General features: G+C 37.0%; 1 protein-coding gene across 1 annotated transcript in view; it reads right to left on the bottom strand.

Annotated features, from left to right (window-relative positions):
- LOC107593144 (glutamate receptor ionotropic, NMDA 3A-like) overlaps nt 1-17274 on the bottom strand; it is a 75389-nt gene that overhangs the window by 16183 nt on the left and 41932 nt on the right. The window contains exon 2 of the mRNA XM_016282751.1: nt 4501-5126. Coding sequence (XP_016138237.1) covers nt 4501-5126 — 626 coding nt within the window. The remainder of the gene's footprint in view (nt 1-4500; nt 5127-17274) is intronic.

Genomic DNA, 17274 nt, shown 5'->3' with positions numbered 1-17274 from the left:
TACTAGTTAAAGCACAAAATGAACATAAGTGAACATCAGAAGGTATCATGTTTCAACCGCCGAACAACATCAATACACACCATTTTTTCAGTCCACAGACGTTAATCTACTCTCCTTCTGGTTTGTTTGTCAGACAAAATGGCAGATTCAGCATTATGATTGGTGAGATCACCTGTCAATCAAACTCCCTGCGAAGGGTCAACTGAAATTTTGAATAGCCATCAGTGAACAAAGATACTTTTGTTGCAGCTATAGCATATACCAGCATGAGCTAATGGGTCTATGCTAATCAGCCCTGCAAAATTATTCAAGGGTTCAAGTAAAAGTAAGTAACAGGATCGGACACAGGTTAAGATAGCTTCATCCTCTCCAGCAGCAAAGTAGACAGTAAATATGACTGCGGCATAGGGGGAAGGCCTGGGAGAGGGATTGCCTAGCTGGACGACTGACACGGTCTGGCATCCGTCACACCATAAACTACAAATGTTGCTTTCACAGAGCAATATATTTGATTGTGAAACCCCCTTCCACTCTTCAGAATTACAGCCACTCAGTCGGCAGGGCTGCTGCGCTGGTGCGCAGCTCGGGTCACTTAAGGAAATGCTTTGACATTGAGCTTGAAGATTAATGTCTGGAGTCATAAATAATAGATATGACATTTGACTAATGCTGTGCTGGTTAATGAAAAACTGAGGAGTAAAGCTTAACATGTAATTTGGCTCCTTTATTCATAGTTTTACCTGTCACAGGAAGTCAAATGATCCAACTTAGCCAAACAATGATTGACAGTGTGTATCTAAGTGGCATCAAATACACAGTGTTAGAATGACATATTGCTATGTACTTAAAAGGTCTCTTTGATTATACTCTTATGTTATGAAATTTTATATATTGAGAAGAGAGCTGGCAGGGGCTGGGGGGTAGATTGCTCAAATATTTTTTAGAACTGATGATTAAAAAAATGAAAATATCCTGAATAATGATCCTTTCAACACTTCATTTCGATAGTCCACTTTAGACATTCTGCTTACTATGAGTAACTTTGCAACTACATTTCAACTAACTAGATTAGGAATAGGTAAAATAATGTGACACAAAACTATTACTTCTAATAATCAAATTGTGCACTGTAGGTGAAGCTACTTTGAAATTGTTGTGACTTCATTTAAAGTACTTAATCTTTTCTGATCTAATTTAGAAAAACAGTCATACTAAAAGCTACCAACAAAAGGTAGCTCAGTACAATGAAGATACCTTTTGTTACGCCATGATATTAATAAACACCACCAATAAAAAATCTGTGAAGCAGGGTCTGTGAACTGTTTCTGCAAACTGAACATATTCATTAAAATCAGACATTTCAGCATTAGAAAGGTTTACTCTGCGTAAACATGCATGCACAAAAAAGTTAGCCTGTTACTATGTGTATAATGGATATTGACCACTCTGACTATCTAAAAAAATCTAAATATAAGTCTAATCTCTCTGTGTAAAATTTATTGAAAAGAACATCATTTTGAATTACAGTAGTCATCCACATTATGATTGAACTATCATATGTGGGCAAGATAATGTTGACTAATAATAATCTCCTCACTCGCTCACCTTCTTAAGGTAAGACAAATGCATGCATTTGCAAAATCATTGTTAAAAGAGCAAAGTTTTCCACTTTTATAGTGCTACAATGCAGGCAAAATCTTGCATGAGATGCAGAGCTATGTATCAATCTCCCGCAGCAATGCCCTCGCAATCGTCCGGCATTAAGCAGCATGGTTGGGTCAGGTTGGCAGATTTTCAGCCTTATCCTGTTGTGATGAGAGGCCCAGGCTTCCCACACAGCCACATTTCACTTCTATTTGTTGTGAGAGATATAGTGATGTGTGGCAGAGTACTGGCATGATCCACACAAAATGACGGGCCTGCATGGTAGGCGGGTGCCAGAGCTTTTGATAAGAGTGATCCCTCCTCAGGGAAAGGCAACTGAGGGGAAGTCATAAATAAGGCTTAAAGCTCTAAAGCATGTCTGCATTCCAGCTGAGTGTCTGGGCAAACACCAGTAATTTTCCGCAGCATGAGAAAGTGGCCGTGCGCCCGTCCTTAAGCATGACACTAGCTGTCTTGGACAGCTCATCCAGATGGTAGGACATTCTACTGATGAGTGTTTAGAATAAAACATCAAAGCAATTTAGTCTCAAAATATGTGACAAATAATAAAGTGAATGTTACAGTTTTATTCCTATTTAGCCATTATTGATGAATTTCGAGAATCTAATTTGTCTATCCGATTATTTATGTATGAATTTCCAATCCATTTGAAAAAGCAGTTCATTTAGCACACAAATCTTAGAGCCCACACCACAAAACATGAGGTGGGACAATTGTAGCATCAAGCACAAGCGTTTGCAGGTACAGGTAAAATAGTACGCTCTAAAAAATGCTGGGTTAAATACAACCCAGTGCTGGGTAAAATAGGGACAAACCCAGCAATTGGGCTGTTTTGACCAAGCAGTTGGGTTAAATGTTTAAATTAACCCAACCTTCTGGGTAGTAACCCAACCGCTGGGTCACAACAACCCAATTGCTGGGTTTGTCCCTATTTTACCCAGCACTGGGTTGTATTTAACCCAGCATTAGCAGTATAACAAGCAGTAACACTAGCTACCCAGCTAACAGGGAACATTCACTTTTTTCATGTTTTATTTGTATTTTTTTATTTTTTTCACAAATTATATAAATGTTAGGACAAAACATTCTTAAAGTAATGTTTATAGAACTTTCTCATAACTTAATATTTGATATAGGTTCTCATAACATTGAAAGAAAACGTTCTTAGAACAACATTCTCAGAACGTCCTTATGATGTTATTTGTATTTGACGAATACTCTAAGAAACATTTTTAGAAGGGCAAAAAAATAAAAAAAATTGACAATTTAAGGTTCTTAAAATATAAAAATAAATGGTCAAATAATGTTATATTTTGGGTGAAAAAGTTAGTAAAATGCTCTAAGAAATGTTTTTGTAACCTTTAAATAATGTTATAATCACAACAAGAAAGCTAAACATTTAAACATTTTAGAAGCATTTCAAAACAATTTTTCGAACAATAACCTAAATTTGTTACCAGGGTAGCAGGTTGTTAGCTATTTTATGCTCTGTAAATATCTGACTTGTCACAGTAAAGCCAACATACAGTACACTGTTAAAAAAAAAAGTAATAATAGGGCACAATGTACTGTATTAAAATGATGGAATTTTTACTTTCTCAGTACTGTACATTGTGAGTGTAGGCTCACTGGAAAAACATGAACTCCAAAAACACACAACTTCAACTGATCACTAGTGGTAGTGAAACACCAACAATTTTATCCCTGCTCAAACAAATTATGATGAAAGGGGCAGATTATAAAATAATAAAGGCCTTTTTAGCGGTTTCTTGCACAATGGTATGACCTCAAAACACTTTTACCATATAGTGCATGATTTCTTTGTGCTGATACTGTACATTTTGATGTTTGGTCACATAATCAAATCTACATCTATGGCTTTTCTGACATAGTAAAATTGTTTGATAGCTCCCCTGGTAAAGCACTGCACTTGTGATGCAGCACTCTTGGGTACGAGTCATGATTAAAAAAAAGTACCAAGACTTCTTTAACTGAAACAACAATATTGGATACTTTATGGAATATATTACATTGCTTTGTGGAGGGGGACAAGAAATGCTTCAAATGTTAAGTTTCCGATTTGACGTGAATTCAACAAAGTTGGATACTTTATGGACTATTTTATACAGCTTTATGTAGTAGAGGGGAAATAGATATTAACACATGCTACAAACGGTATGTTTACCATTATAACAATACCAATATAACACATGCTTCAAACGGTATGTTTACCATTTGAGATGAATGCATACACTTTTTTTTTTACTTTCGGAACTCAACTCTAGTGAAAAAAAAGTTGTGTACTTGTTACTTATTATTATTATTAATTTATTTGCTTATTTAATCAAATAATACAATTTTTACAAATTATTATATTAATCAACATTGCAACTTTCATGATCACATTTGAGAATATGACACATTAAACAATCGTTTTGGTTCTGAGCACAGTGTCAGTTGTAGTTCCATTAGAACACAGTTCAGTAAGATTAGCATTTGGTGCTTGGCGAGTGTTATTTTTAGACCCTGCTTAAAGAACGAAGTTCCGTCGGTGCTGATAGCCTCGTGGGCAGCACGTCGACATACAACTCTGTTGTGTTTCAGGTGTCCTGAATTCGAGTTCCGGGTCATGGACATTTCCCGATCCCATCCCCCTCTCACTCTTCCAGTGCGCTTCCTGTCCTCTCTACACTGTCCCATCAATTGCAAAAACTGCAAAAATAAAATCTAAATAAAAAAAACAAGTTCGTTGTGGACTTGCACCCAAAACAAAACACACCTTTTTAACAGAGAATGCACTGAGCTGACTGATAAAATGAGAGAATAGGGATTTACCTGGCAATGTACTGTCCTGATGAGGGCAGCTCATGTTTGTTGGGTTTGTCAAAACAGTTTACCATATTTTGGATGAGAGCTAGATCAGGCCGTACAACTGTGGCCGCAGTAACAGCTCGGTTGACCAACTGCAGGGCATCACGGATGTAGTAGTCCAGCGGTTTGTGGTCGACCTCTCCGTAGGCCAACAGTCCTAAAGGTAGACCAATAGAATGAAGGGCGTCTGGGCTTAGGGGATGTCCCATAATCCAATGTACTGTGGGCAATGTCAGCCCCAGGTCATGCGCACTGCGCAGAACGGAAGAGGCACACTCCGGGTCGGCCCCGAAAAGCAGGACCGAGGCGGGTGGAGAAAGGTCCTGATTAAAGTGCTCAGACAGGAAGTCAGAAATATTAGCCATGTGAGGTGTGCTGTGGGAGAGGTTCAGAGCGGCCCGCAGGTGCCAGTGTGAGGGTCCCCAGCCGGAGTTTGTGAGTTTCAGGAGATCCAGAAGACCAGCGTCCTCCCAGCCTTGGCAAAGCACCGCCATGCTCTCCTCCCAGCCACTGCGCTGCAGGACGGCTAGAAGCAGCTCCACCAGTCCCGACGGGGGAATACGGGTTGTCATCTGCAAGTGGAAGCGATTCTAAAGATAAAGGAGGCAACAGAAAGATTATCAGACTTTGTGGTCACAATGTGACTTATATATCTCACAATTGCAACGTTAGAGCTCACAACTCATAACTGCATCTTTATTGATCTATTGCTACTCTTTATCTTTATTTCTCATAGTTGTAACTTTAGGTCTTACAATTGTGTCTTTTATCCAGATTTCTCGCCATGGCATCTTTATTACTTGTAATTGCGACCTTATATCTCATATTAGGGGCTTTTTATCTTTATTTCACATAATTGCAGCTTAATTTCCCATAATTGTGACTTTAGTTCTCACAATTGCTACTCTTTATCTTTATTTCTCATAGTTGTGACTTTAGGTCTTACAATTGTGTCTTTTATCCGAATTTCTCGTAATGGCACCTTTATTACTTGTAATTGCGACCTTAGAATTCATATTAGTGACTTTTTATCTTTATTTCACATAATTGCAACTTAATTTCCCATAATTGTGACTTTAGTTCTCACAATTGTTACTTTTTATCTTTATTTCTCATAATTGTGAATTTAGGTCTTACACTTGTGACTTTATTCAAATTTCTCATAATGGCATCTTTATTACTTGTAATTGCGACCATATTTCATATTAGTGACTTTTTTATATCTTTATTTCACATAATTGCAGCTTTATTTCTTGTAATTGTGATTTTAATTCTCACAATTGTTACTCTTAATTTTTATTTCACATAATTGCAGCTTAATTTCCCATAATTGTGACTTTAGTTCTCACAATTGTTACTTGTTATCTTTATTTCTCATAATTGTGACTTTAGGTCTTACAATTGTGACTTTTTATCTGAATTTCTCATAAGTTAATCTATATTACTCGCAACTGCAACCTTAGATCGCACATTTGTGAGTTTTTATCTTTATTTTTCATTGTTGTGTCGTAATTATGACTTTAGATATCACAAGTGTGACTTTTTATCTTTTTTTCCTCAAAAAAATGCAACATAATTTCTCTTCATTTTGACATTAGATATCACAATTGTAATTTTTTTAATCTTTATTTCTCATAATTGAGAAAGAAAGACTCTCACAACCTAATTTCTTGTAGTTGTGACTTCTTATTTTGCAATTATGACTTTACTTTGCTCAATTGTGACTTTACAGCTGCCAAATGTGACTTTGTAGCTCAAATAGTATAAATACATTTAAATGTGTAAGAATACACCAGAGCTTAGAAAGAGCAACCATGGAGCAATTAAATTTTCTTCTGGGTATCCAAAGTCCAAAGTTATTCATTAAATGGCAATTTACCCTGAGAATTTAAGTCCCCCTTAAGGTCAAAAACAGAATAAGTGCTTTGCTTCCTTTATCAGAGTCCACATCCTTTCAGCTTCACTCTTCCTTAAGTTCCCTCCTTCCTCGTCAGTATGCCACTCACATGAAATAACGGCACATTTCCCGCCATCTTATATTCTTGGCCACAGTTCTGCATGTCCTTCCACAATATTGCTAGTTGTGCTATTGATTTTGTACCGTAAAACCAAAGGCCGTAATAAATTTCCTCTCTCTAGCATGGTCTTGACAGACAGTGCTACACCAGCAGTTTTAAAGCCATGCAGAAAAAACGGCCCATAACTCTTCAGCGACTACTTATGTACCGTTAAACACAGATCATTGCACACTCTCAGGATGTGTATCTCAGGATTGACTCATCTCAGAATCGACAGTCTGATTCAAAAGGCCAACGTTTATTCCTTGACCCGTCTGACGCGTTAATGCAGCGGCCCTCCAGAGTCCAGACCGCAGTGACAGGAGATACAGACTGCTATTCTGAGTTTGTGAGTCACAAAAAAACCTCTTTCCAGGTTTCTCAATACAACCGGAGAAAATCAAGGGTCTGATTTCAATTGATGATGCAATGCATTTCAACAAGGTTTATTGAACCAAAGATCAGATCCAAGGCCGAGAAGACCTCCATGAAGAGTTCAGATGGTATATTGGGAATACTGTGAGATGAAGACATGCACAGAAAATGAAGATGCAATAGAGCACTTTGGGAAAAAAGAGTTGGGTAAGATGTGCCATTGGGAAATCTATGGTGGCCCATAGTGTTTTATTAAAATAAAGTGTTTTATTATGCCAATTACACAGAGGAATTATATAATCATGGTACACTGATTTAATGAAACTACCCACAACCCTCACATGTACCGATTTAGTGCATATGAAGTACATGTACAATTGCTTTATTATTGAAGCACAGAAACCAAAGCACCTGTCTCTGGATGATGAGGATAAATCGCTCTAGTGTCTAATGCAGTCTCTGCACATGCAGCTGAACTGATGGGACCCAAATCAACTCACTTCAAGTCCCTGCAGCTGTTGTGTTTAGTCACTTGGGGTTCATCAGCATTATCATCATCAGAAACACACACATATTACAGCATCCAGCGCGGTATGCATATGCATGCAGAAGAGTTGCAGTACAGTTGTTTCATGTTTTGCTGTTTTTGCAGCAATTGTTTGCTGATAATTAAATAGGTTGATCCAAAGTTTTTTTTTTTTGACGGTTAGCCCATGTTAGAAAATTCTGTCATCATTTACTCACCCTTAAGTTGTTCCAAATCGAATGTGTAACCAAACAGTTTCTGGTGCCCTTTGACTTTCAAAGTATTTTTTTTTCCATAATATGTAAATGAATGGGGTACAGCAACTGTTGCTGTGTAAAATGGACTTCCCAATAGATATGCTAAAGCTCCAGATAGCAAGTGTTTGATTTGTAATGTTGCAGAGTATGTTTTATAATACTATCCATTCTGATTATGTTGTGTTTTAAGATGATAATTTCTAAATTGAAATAAAACAGAAAAAGAATGCGCTTGTGTTATTTGCCTTTTCTAGTTTAGCAAATAAAAAAACGACTTAATTTAACAAGTTAGTGGAGTAATTGGACAGAAACTGATTATAATGATTTCAAATGAACTTAAATCAACTTGGAATTTAGTGCATTGAACTGTAAAAATATAGTAAGTGTATTAGTGTTGTTGTCAGTATTCTATTGACTGTCATTGGATTATAACATTCTTCAAAGTATCTTCTTTTCTGTTCCATAGAAGAAAAAGACATAATAGGTCACATTTATAGCTTACAGACTGATTGTCAATTAAAGGGACAGTTCACCAAAAATGAAAATGTTGTCATCATTTTCTCACCTGTATGAATGTCTTTCTTCCATTGAACACAAAAGGAGATTTGCATAGTATTTCCTATACTATGGAAGTCAGTGGCTACCAACAACTGTTTGGTTGCCAACACTGAACCATGGAGCAATTAAATTTTCTTCTGGGTATCCAAAGTCCAAAGTTATTCATTAAATGGCAATTTACCCTGAGAATTTAAGTCCCCCTTAAGGTCAAAAACAGAATAAGTGCTTTGCTTCCTTTATCAGAGTCCACATCCTTTCAGCTTCACTCTTCCTTAAGTTCCCTCCTTCCTCGTCAGTATGCCACTCACATGAAATAACGGCACATTTCCCGCCATCTTATATTCTTGGCCACAGTTCTGCATGTCCTTCCACAATATTGCTAGTTGTGCTATTGATTTTGTACCGTAAAACCAAAGGCCGTAATAAATTTCCTCTCTCTAGCATGGTCTTGACAGACAGTGCTACACCAGCAGTTTTAAAGCCATGCAGAAAAAACGGCCCATAACTCTTCAGCGACTACTTATGTACCGTTAAACACAGATCATTGCACACTCTCAGGATGTGTATCTCAGGATTGACTCATCTCAGAATCGACAGTCTGATTCAAAAGGCCAACGTTTATTCCTTGACCCGTCTGACGCGTTAATGCAGCGGCCCTCCAGAGTCCAGACCGCAGTGACAGGAGATACAGACTGCTATTCTGAGTTTGTGAGTCACAAAAAAACCTCTTTCCAGGTTTCTCAATACAACCGGAGAAAATCAAGGGTCTGATTTCAATTGATGATGCAATGCATTTCAACAAGGTTTATTGAACCAAAGATCAGATCCAAGGCCGAGAAGACCTCCATGAAGAGTTCAGATGGTATATTGGGAATACTGTGAGATGAAGACATGCACAGAAAATGAAGATGCAATAGAGCACTTTGGGAAAAAAGAGTTGGGTAAGATGTGCCATTGGGAAATCTATGGTGGCCCATAGTGTTTTATTAAAATAAAGTGTTTTATTATGCCAATTACACAGAGGAATTATATAATCATGGTACACTGATTTAATGAAACTACCCACAACCCTCACATGTACCGATTTAGTGCATATGAAGTACATGTACAATTGCTTTATTATTGAAGCACAGAAACCAAAGCACCTGTCTCTGGATGATGAGGATAAATCGCTCTAGTGTCTAATGCAGTCTCTGCACATGCAGCTGAACTGATGGGACCCAAATCAACTCACTTCAAGTCCCTGCAGCTGTTGTGTTTAGTCACTTGGGGTTCATCAGCATTATCATCATCATATTACAGCATCCAGTGCGGTATGCATATGCATGCAGAAGAGTTGCAGTACAGTTGTTTCATGTTTTGCTGTTTTTGCAGCAATTGTTTGCTGATAATTAAATAGGTTGATCCAAAGTTTTTTTTTTTTGACGGTTAGCCCATGTTAGAAAATTCTGTCATCATTTACTCACCCTTAAGTTGTTCCAAATCGAATGTGTAACCAAACAGTTTCTGGTGCCCTTTGACTTTCAAAGTATTTTTTTTCCCATAATATGTAAATGAATGGGGTACAGCAACTGTTGCTGTGTAAAATGGACTTCCCAATAGATATGCTAAAGCTCCAGATAGCAAGTGTTTGATTTGTAATGTTGCAGAGTATGTTTTATAATACTATCCATTCTGATTATGTTGTGTTTTAAGATGATAATTTCTAAATTGAAATAAAACAGAAAAAGAATGCGCTTGTGTTATTTGCCTTTTCTAGTTTAGCAAATAAAAAAACGACTTAATTTAACAAGTTAGTGGAGTAATTGGACAGAAACTGATTATAATGATTTCAAATGAACTTAAATCAACTTGGAATTTAGTGCATTGAACTGTAAAAATATAGTAAGTGTATTAGTGTTGTTGTCAGTATTCTATTGACTGTCATTGGATTATAACATTCTTCAAAGTATCTTCTTTTCTGTTCCATAGAAGAAAAAGACATAATAGGTCACATTTATAGCTTACAGACTGATTGTCAATTAAAGGGACAGTTCACCAAAAATGAAAATGTTGTCATCATTTTCTCACCTGTATGAATGTCTTTCTTCCATTGAACACAAAAGGAGATTTGCATAGTATTTCCTATACTATGGAAGTCAGTGGCTACCAACAACTGTTTGGTTGCCAACACTGGTACACAACAGACAAATTAGAACAATCCAGTTTTATAAGGAGCTCTAGTAACTCCCTGATGAAAAATAAAAATGCTTAAACAAGCCTAAAATGGTTTGCTGGTCTTAGCTGGTTTAAGAAGATTTTTCTTCAGCGAGGTTTTCTGTATTCTGAATGCATTATTTTTTCAAAAATTTCACAAAAAAATAGGATAAAGATTTGTGCAGGTATTGTCCAAAACCCCAGTTTGCCTATGGCATTTCCAAACCTTTGGAGGGCACTGTATATATTATAAATATGATAGCATATTATTGTTTCAAAGAGATCAGGTTTCAGGATGCTCTCTTGGGAGGAACTGAACAGCAAGCTGTCTTATTCTGTCAGGATACATTTCAATGCTGCCATGTCGTGTACAGCATGTTTCTAGAACATTCTGCCATGTACTGTATGAATAAAGCATGCAACACTGGCCTTACAACACATATGGAGCAGGAGGCAGCTTTTCTCAATGAAAGATTCACTACTGCAGGAAATGACTGATCTGCTGAACATACAAGCATTGATCTTCACCAGTACAGTATATGCTGTGTTTTTAATTAAATTTGATTTGTTTGTATTCACAGAAAATCAAAATGGTATATGATATAAGATGATATGATAATAATGAAATGATAGAGCCTTTTATTAAAAGAGTTTATTGCGTCTTTGTTCCAATTTTACACACACACACACACACACACACACACACACACACACACACACACACATATATATATATATTTATGAGTTCCTCTTAACTTAAATTAATAATTTACCTATAAACTATTTTACACACACACACACACACACACACACACACACACACACACACACACACACATATATATATACTTATGAGTTCATCTTAACTTAAATTAATAATTTACCAATGAAACCTGGAAGACACTTTTGAGATGGATGTTTAGCAGATGCCTTTTGGTACGTGTTTATTGGAGGAGATTCATTAAACTTAAAGGAGTCAGGAATCCAAAATGCAAATAACTACTGCAAGCAGCCATACATTTCAATTTCTACCATGTCAGACACCTGCATTATTCTGAAGATGTCTCCTGTTATATTGTTGTGTCCACCTGAATGCTGCTGTAATATAAGATGTTCACACAAAAAATACAATAGACTTCTAGAGGAACCAACTGTATTCAGAGCATTAGTATTTGTTTTGATGGATAAACATAAACATAAGGGATGACAGAATGTTTACTTTCAATTTATAGCAGTTCGGGTAGATTTGTATTCTGTGTTGAATATAGTGCCGTTCTCAATAATGATCATTGATATATTATACACTAAAAACACATCGGAGGCTATCAAAACTCATTCTGCTTTCTGCTCATTTGCTCTGTCCTTTCTCACATAAAACGTGATATATTCAGCCCGAGCTGCAGCAGTTCCCTCAGGCTCTCCAGTATAAATGTTTGAAATCACTAATGTCCAGATAGATACTCAAAGAGCCAAATTACGCAACTATTTTACATGCAATTCAGCTCAAAGGCAGTGGCAAAAACAACTAACAGACTGTGTACCTGTATCGTGACTACATCAGTCAAACTTGTGAATATGTAAGCAAAAATCTCAAAGTTTTTGTAAAGTGAGATTACTATGGTAATAGACAGAGAATGGGGAATATTTTAATACTGCAGGCTGCCATCATAATGCGAAGTGCTGGCATCATAACGGCAGCCAATCAACATTTATGAAGCTCTACGGTTAATGCCGACTCTGCATAAGAGGAACATTCTTGTATCATTTCCCTAGGAAGTGAAAGCATAAATTGTCCCTAAACCTTTTTAAAATTCATAACATGGTAAAGGCAGGCACAAGGAATGGACAAGATGTTTTTTTTTTTTGTATATTGATTATCATGAGGATGATGTATTGAGGAGATTTTCCTTCACGGGAAGAGGAAATGCTCATCATCAGTAGAGACGAGACGTCCCATTTTGGTGTCAGCATCAAATTAAATTTATAAAAGTGTTTTATATGCAGAGAAAGCATGTTAAATGCAAGTAATGTGACTGTTTTGATGTTTCAAGTAACTTTTGTCAAAATATTGGTATATTTATATTTAGATCATACTGAATTTTATTATATGTTAAACAATTAAAAGCTTCTTGCTGACAAATGGGTAAAATCCAGTGGTTTGAAGGATCATGACAAATATTGGTGAAGATTTAAAATGACAGTGAATTAGTTTTTGCAGGCTGTACTGTGATCCTTAAACAGAGACTTTTAATGTCATCTAATGATTTTTGTTCTATATGCTTGACAATATTTTTGTTATATGAACTATTGTCACACTGAATAACATTTTAGTGGGTGCCTTCTGTAAATCATGGTAAAAACGTATGACAATCATTATTTTTTGCCCAGGAAAAATCTAATTAAACACGACACAAAATTTTAACAAAATTAAAATGTGTATGGTTTTTTTAACATCATTTTGCTCCAGTCTGATCAAGCGTTCTTGGCCAGAATACACTGCAGTGTGAACCAGCCCTTTTGCCATTCAGTCAAACCTATGCAATACTAAATTGTAAATGGTGTTTTTTTTTTTTTTGGTAAGAAGCGTTTGCCAAGAACATAAATGTGAATGTAAATGTAAATGAATTTCTCTCTGCCAATTCAGACTCCATCCTTCTCAATGCATCATCGTGATTATAAGAACGAAACCCAGGGAGAAAAGATTAATCAGAAAATACACTTGGATCAAATATTTTTAAGTCTTCAGCTAATTGGGTGTCAAGAAAATACATTATTTGGAACACAAGATTCTTTTAGCAAAGTAAAACTACAAAATAGTTGAAAAGCTCAAGCGTAACTGCTCAGTAAGAAGCTTCTATTTTACCTTTAATTACTGCAGAAGACACAGAAGCTTCTTCAGCAACTCATGCCAAGGCAAGTTTATTTATGTAGCAGATTTCATACACAATGGTATTCAAAGTGCTTTACATAAAAGGAAGTAAAATAATCATAAAAAATCATCACAACAATAAAAACAAGGAATTTAAAATGATTTAAAAATGGATTTAAAATAAATGAAAACAGTTAAGAATAGAAAATTATTATACATAAAATACAATGCAATCAGTTCGGATGTAGCACAGTGCTCATTCAGTAAATGCACAGCTAAACAGATGAGATTTGAGTCTAGATTTGAATGTGGCTAATGTTTTAGCACATCTGATCTCTTCTGGAAGCTGATTCCAACTGCGGGGGGCATGGAAGCTAAAACCGGACTCCCCTTGTTTTGTGTGAACCCTTGGTATTTCTAACTGACTCCCAATGATCGGAGTGGTCTGTTAGGTTTATATTCAGTGAACATATCTGCTATGTGTTTAGGTCCTAGGCCATTGGGTGATTTATAAACGAGTAAAAGTACTTTAAAATCAATCCTAAATATAACTGGAAGCCAGTGTAAAGACCTGAGGACTGGTGTAATATGCTCAGATTTTCTGGTTCTAGTCAGAATTCTGGCAGCAGCGTTCTGGATGAGCTGCAGCTGTCTAATGGTCTTCTTGGGAAGGCCGGTGAGGAGACCATTACAATAGTCCACCCTGCTGGTGATAAAGGCATGAACAAGTTTCTCCAAGTCTTGACTGGAAACAAAACATCTATTTCTTGCTATGTTTTTTAGATGATAGTATGCTGATTTAGTTACTGCTTTGACATGAATACTGAAACTAAGGTCTGTCTCCAGAATCCCACCAAGATTCCTGACTTGATATTTAGTTGTTTGACCCCTAGAGTCAAGGTCTGTATTCACCTTGAGAAATTCATCTTTCTTTCCAAATGCAATGACTTCAGTTTTCTCCTTGTTTAACTGAAGAAAGTTCTGGCACATCCAATTGTTAATTTCATCAATGCATTGGCAGAGGGAGTCAATGGGGCTGTAGTCATTTGGCGATAAGGCTAGGTAAACCTGGGTATCATCTGCATAGCTGTGATAGGCAGTTTGGTTCTATCTCATTATTGGAACTCAGCTCAACATCAGCATTCAGTTAGCCTCACAAACAAATAATACCTTCCAGGACAGTCTGTGACAACTTTATGAAGAGCACCTGGTCTTGCAGATGAATCCAAAATCAGCAGACCTGTTGCAAAACTCTTGTATTGTCTAGACCAGTGTTGTAGGCCAATGTCTTCGAGACCCCGACCAGTAAAGAGAAAATGATCCAGATCAAGACCCAACACCTAGACTAAAACCAGATACCCTTTGATCCAGACCAGGCCCGGTTCTGCAGGGGTTCTTTACAGATCTATCTTCACTCAGAAAATCATTCCCTCTAGGTCAGTGAGACTGTGGAATGATCTTCCCAATGCTTATGTGAGCAGCCAAGTTGGTCTAAAGAAACATCTAAATGTAAAATTTGTTGTTGTTCTGGTTGGAAGTCTCTTCACATCCCAATAGCAATCAGTAAGTTAAGTGGTTTAAATGTATTTCAGTCAGGACCACTCTGTTTGAGTAAGATTATTGTAGAGGTCCTTGAACTTATATTTGGTGGCAGGCTTTGCTCTGAAGGGTTCAGATTCTGAGCTAGCTACAGGAAAACCTCACTGAACCCCCCTGAAGCCTAAGCAACAGTTGTATATTCTAGTAGAGTAATACAGTACTGTGAATAAATTGGACAAATTTAGCAATGAGCTGGATAGATGATGATCTCCGTGGGCAAGCAGTTAGTGATCATGTATCTGCATAAGGAGGAGTTGGGGATGGAGGAGGGTAAGCACATGTCTGTGCGACAGGCTATGGCAAGTGTGAGTACGGATGAACTTATATATTTTATTAATTGTAGTGGGAGGAGTTATGATCAGCTGAGCGTCAGCTGATGCTGCAGGCAAGCCGTGGTCTGCCTGAAATACTGTGGTATATCTGTGGGAGGCATAGGACCACAACATTTTTGTGCAATCCCTCAGTCCAAGGGCTGTAATAGGCTGTACTACCTGCCTGTCAATGTATGTATTTTCACACCATGTGTTTTTGAGGAGGTGTGGCTTTGGAGAGTGATTTGCAGGGAGAGTGGAATTTTATGCTTTCAAAGCTAGCTTGCTATTGCTAGCCTCTTCGAAATTGCCTACCCTACCTTTAAAAGTGCTGTATGTAATTGACTGCACTAAAGAAGGTCACATCATGCTAAGGGTTTTCTCTGAAAAACAGTGCTACAGCCAGTTATTCGGCTTTGAAATGTGTGTTCAATGTCGGAATATCTGTTTTTGTTTTGGTCTGTGTGATTCTGCCAATTTACCCAAAAGTATTCTGACACCCTGGAATGCAAGTTGGTAGAAAATACAGCATATTGCAGCCATGGAAGCATTTGAACTGGGCAAAAGATCGCAGATTCTACCCAACCTAAAAACCTTCAGCATCCATCTAAAAAGCTCTATGACCAGAGGAATGTCAAACCGGGGATAAATCAAATCATCAACTTGCAATGTAAGGCTCGTCACATTTTATTGTCAATTGCGATCGTTCCTGTTGCGTGTCCTCAATCTGGCAACCTACATTAGCGTCAAGTCTAAGGAGAAGAGGGGCGGTAGAACCAATATCTTGAATTTGGACCACAGTACCCATTTCAATCGCTAGCCTCAATATTACATTTTGCACCTTACTGAAATTCTGGCAAAATTTCATGAACAAAAAAGCTCCATTATCTATTGTCAGTATTGTTGTGATGTATAAAGCTCAGCTAACGCACAAGTCACTTTCACATTTTTAGGAACTAGTCCATACCTCCGTCCCCCTAGCCCCAATTTTGCCCGCCAAAGTTCACAAGTGAAGCCCCTCCCACGCTTAACGGACAGTAGAGACGTTTCGTCCTCTGGATTTCATTCGGAGGTCATGATAGTTAAAGTGTGCAGTGAGGACTCAGGGTGACAGGAGGCAGAGGGCAGCTGATCTCCAGAGACTTCTAATGATTGCAGCGATGACTCTAGAGCTGGGCGTCCCGCGGGCCTGACCGGCACTGATTGAATTCCTCTGATCTCTGCTCAGTTCAGGCTCAGCTGAGTGCATCCGTGAGACAGTGTTACTGGAGTCAGGAATGAAGTATTGATCAAGGTGTGCACTTCTCTTTCTGTCCTCTATCGACTGAGATGCTCGCATTCCTGTTTGTGCAAGTCATTACTTTCATTTTGAGCAAAAAATTACTAAACGGCCATGACTGACAACTCAACTTTGTGCGGCGTAAAAAGACACATGAATGGAAAAGATCAAATAAAACAGACTTTTATTTTATGTGGCAAGCTTCCACATCAAAGTGCAAAAAAGATGGACCTGATGTTTTCTGATGTTTCAGAAAGGAAAAATATTGCTTTCTGTCTTCTATGTGTCTGAACTATGTCTTTGTATATTTTCTACAGTGAAAGCTTACTCAGACTGCATACATCATCATGTCAAACATCTCTGAAGGCTAAAACTTCAAGGATTTTATTGAACCTTAGTAGCAAACTAAAAAACCTATTCCTATACCTATAACCTTCCTCACCACACAGTTTATAATGATATTCTATTATATTCTATTTTTATAAATATGTAAATAAATAAAAAACAAATAAAAATATAATTTTATTATATGATTATTACTATAATTATTATAGGTTTTTATGATAAAAATGTTTATTATCTATAATTAAATATATATATATTTTTTATAATTATTATATTGTATATATACTATTATAAACTATTTTTGAGAGTTATGTGTTTGCATAAATTATTGTATATTTTTTAAAATAAATAAGTGACATATATATA

Source organism: Sinocyclocheilus grahami, unplaced genomic scaffold, assembly GCF_001515645.1.
Source record: "Sinocyclocheilus grahami isolate Dianchi unplaced genomic scaffold, SAMN03320097.WGS_v1.1 scaffold165.1, whole genome shotgun sequence".
Taxonomy (NCBI): domain Eukaryota; kingdom Metazoa; phylum Chordata; class Actinopteri; order Cypriniformes; family Cyprinidae; genus Sinocyclocheilus; species Sinocyclocheilus grahami.
The sequence above is the reverse complement of the archived record's forward strand: the minus strand, read 5'-3'. Positions and strand labels throughout refer to the sequence as shown.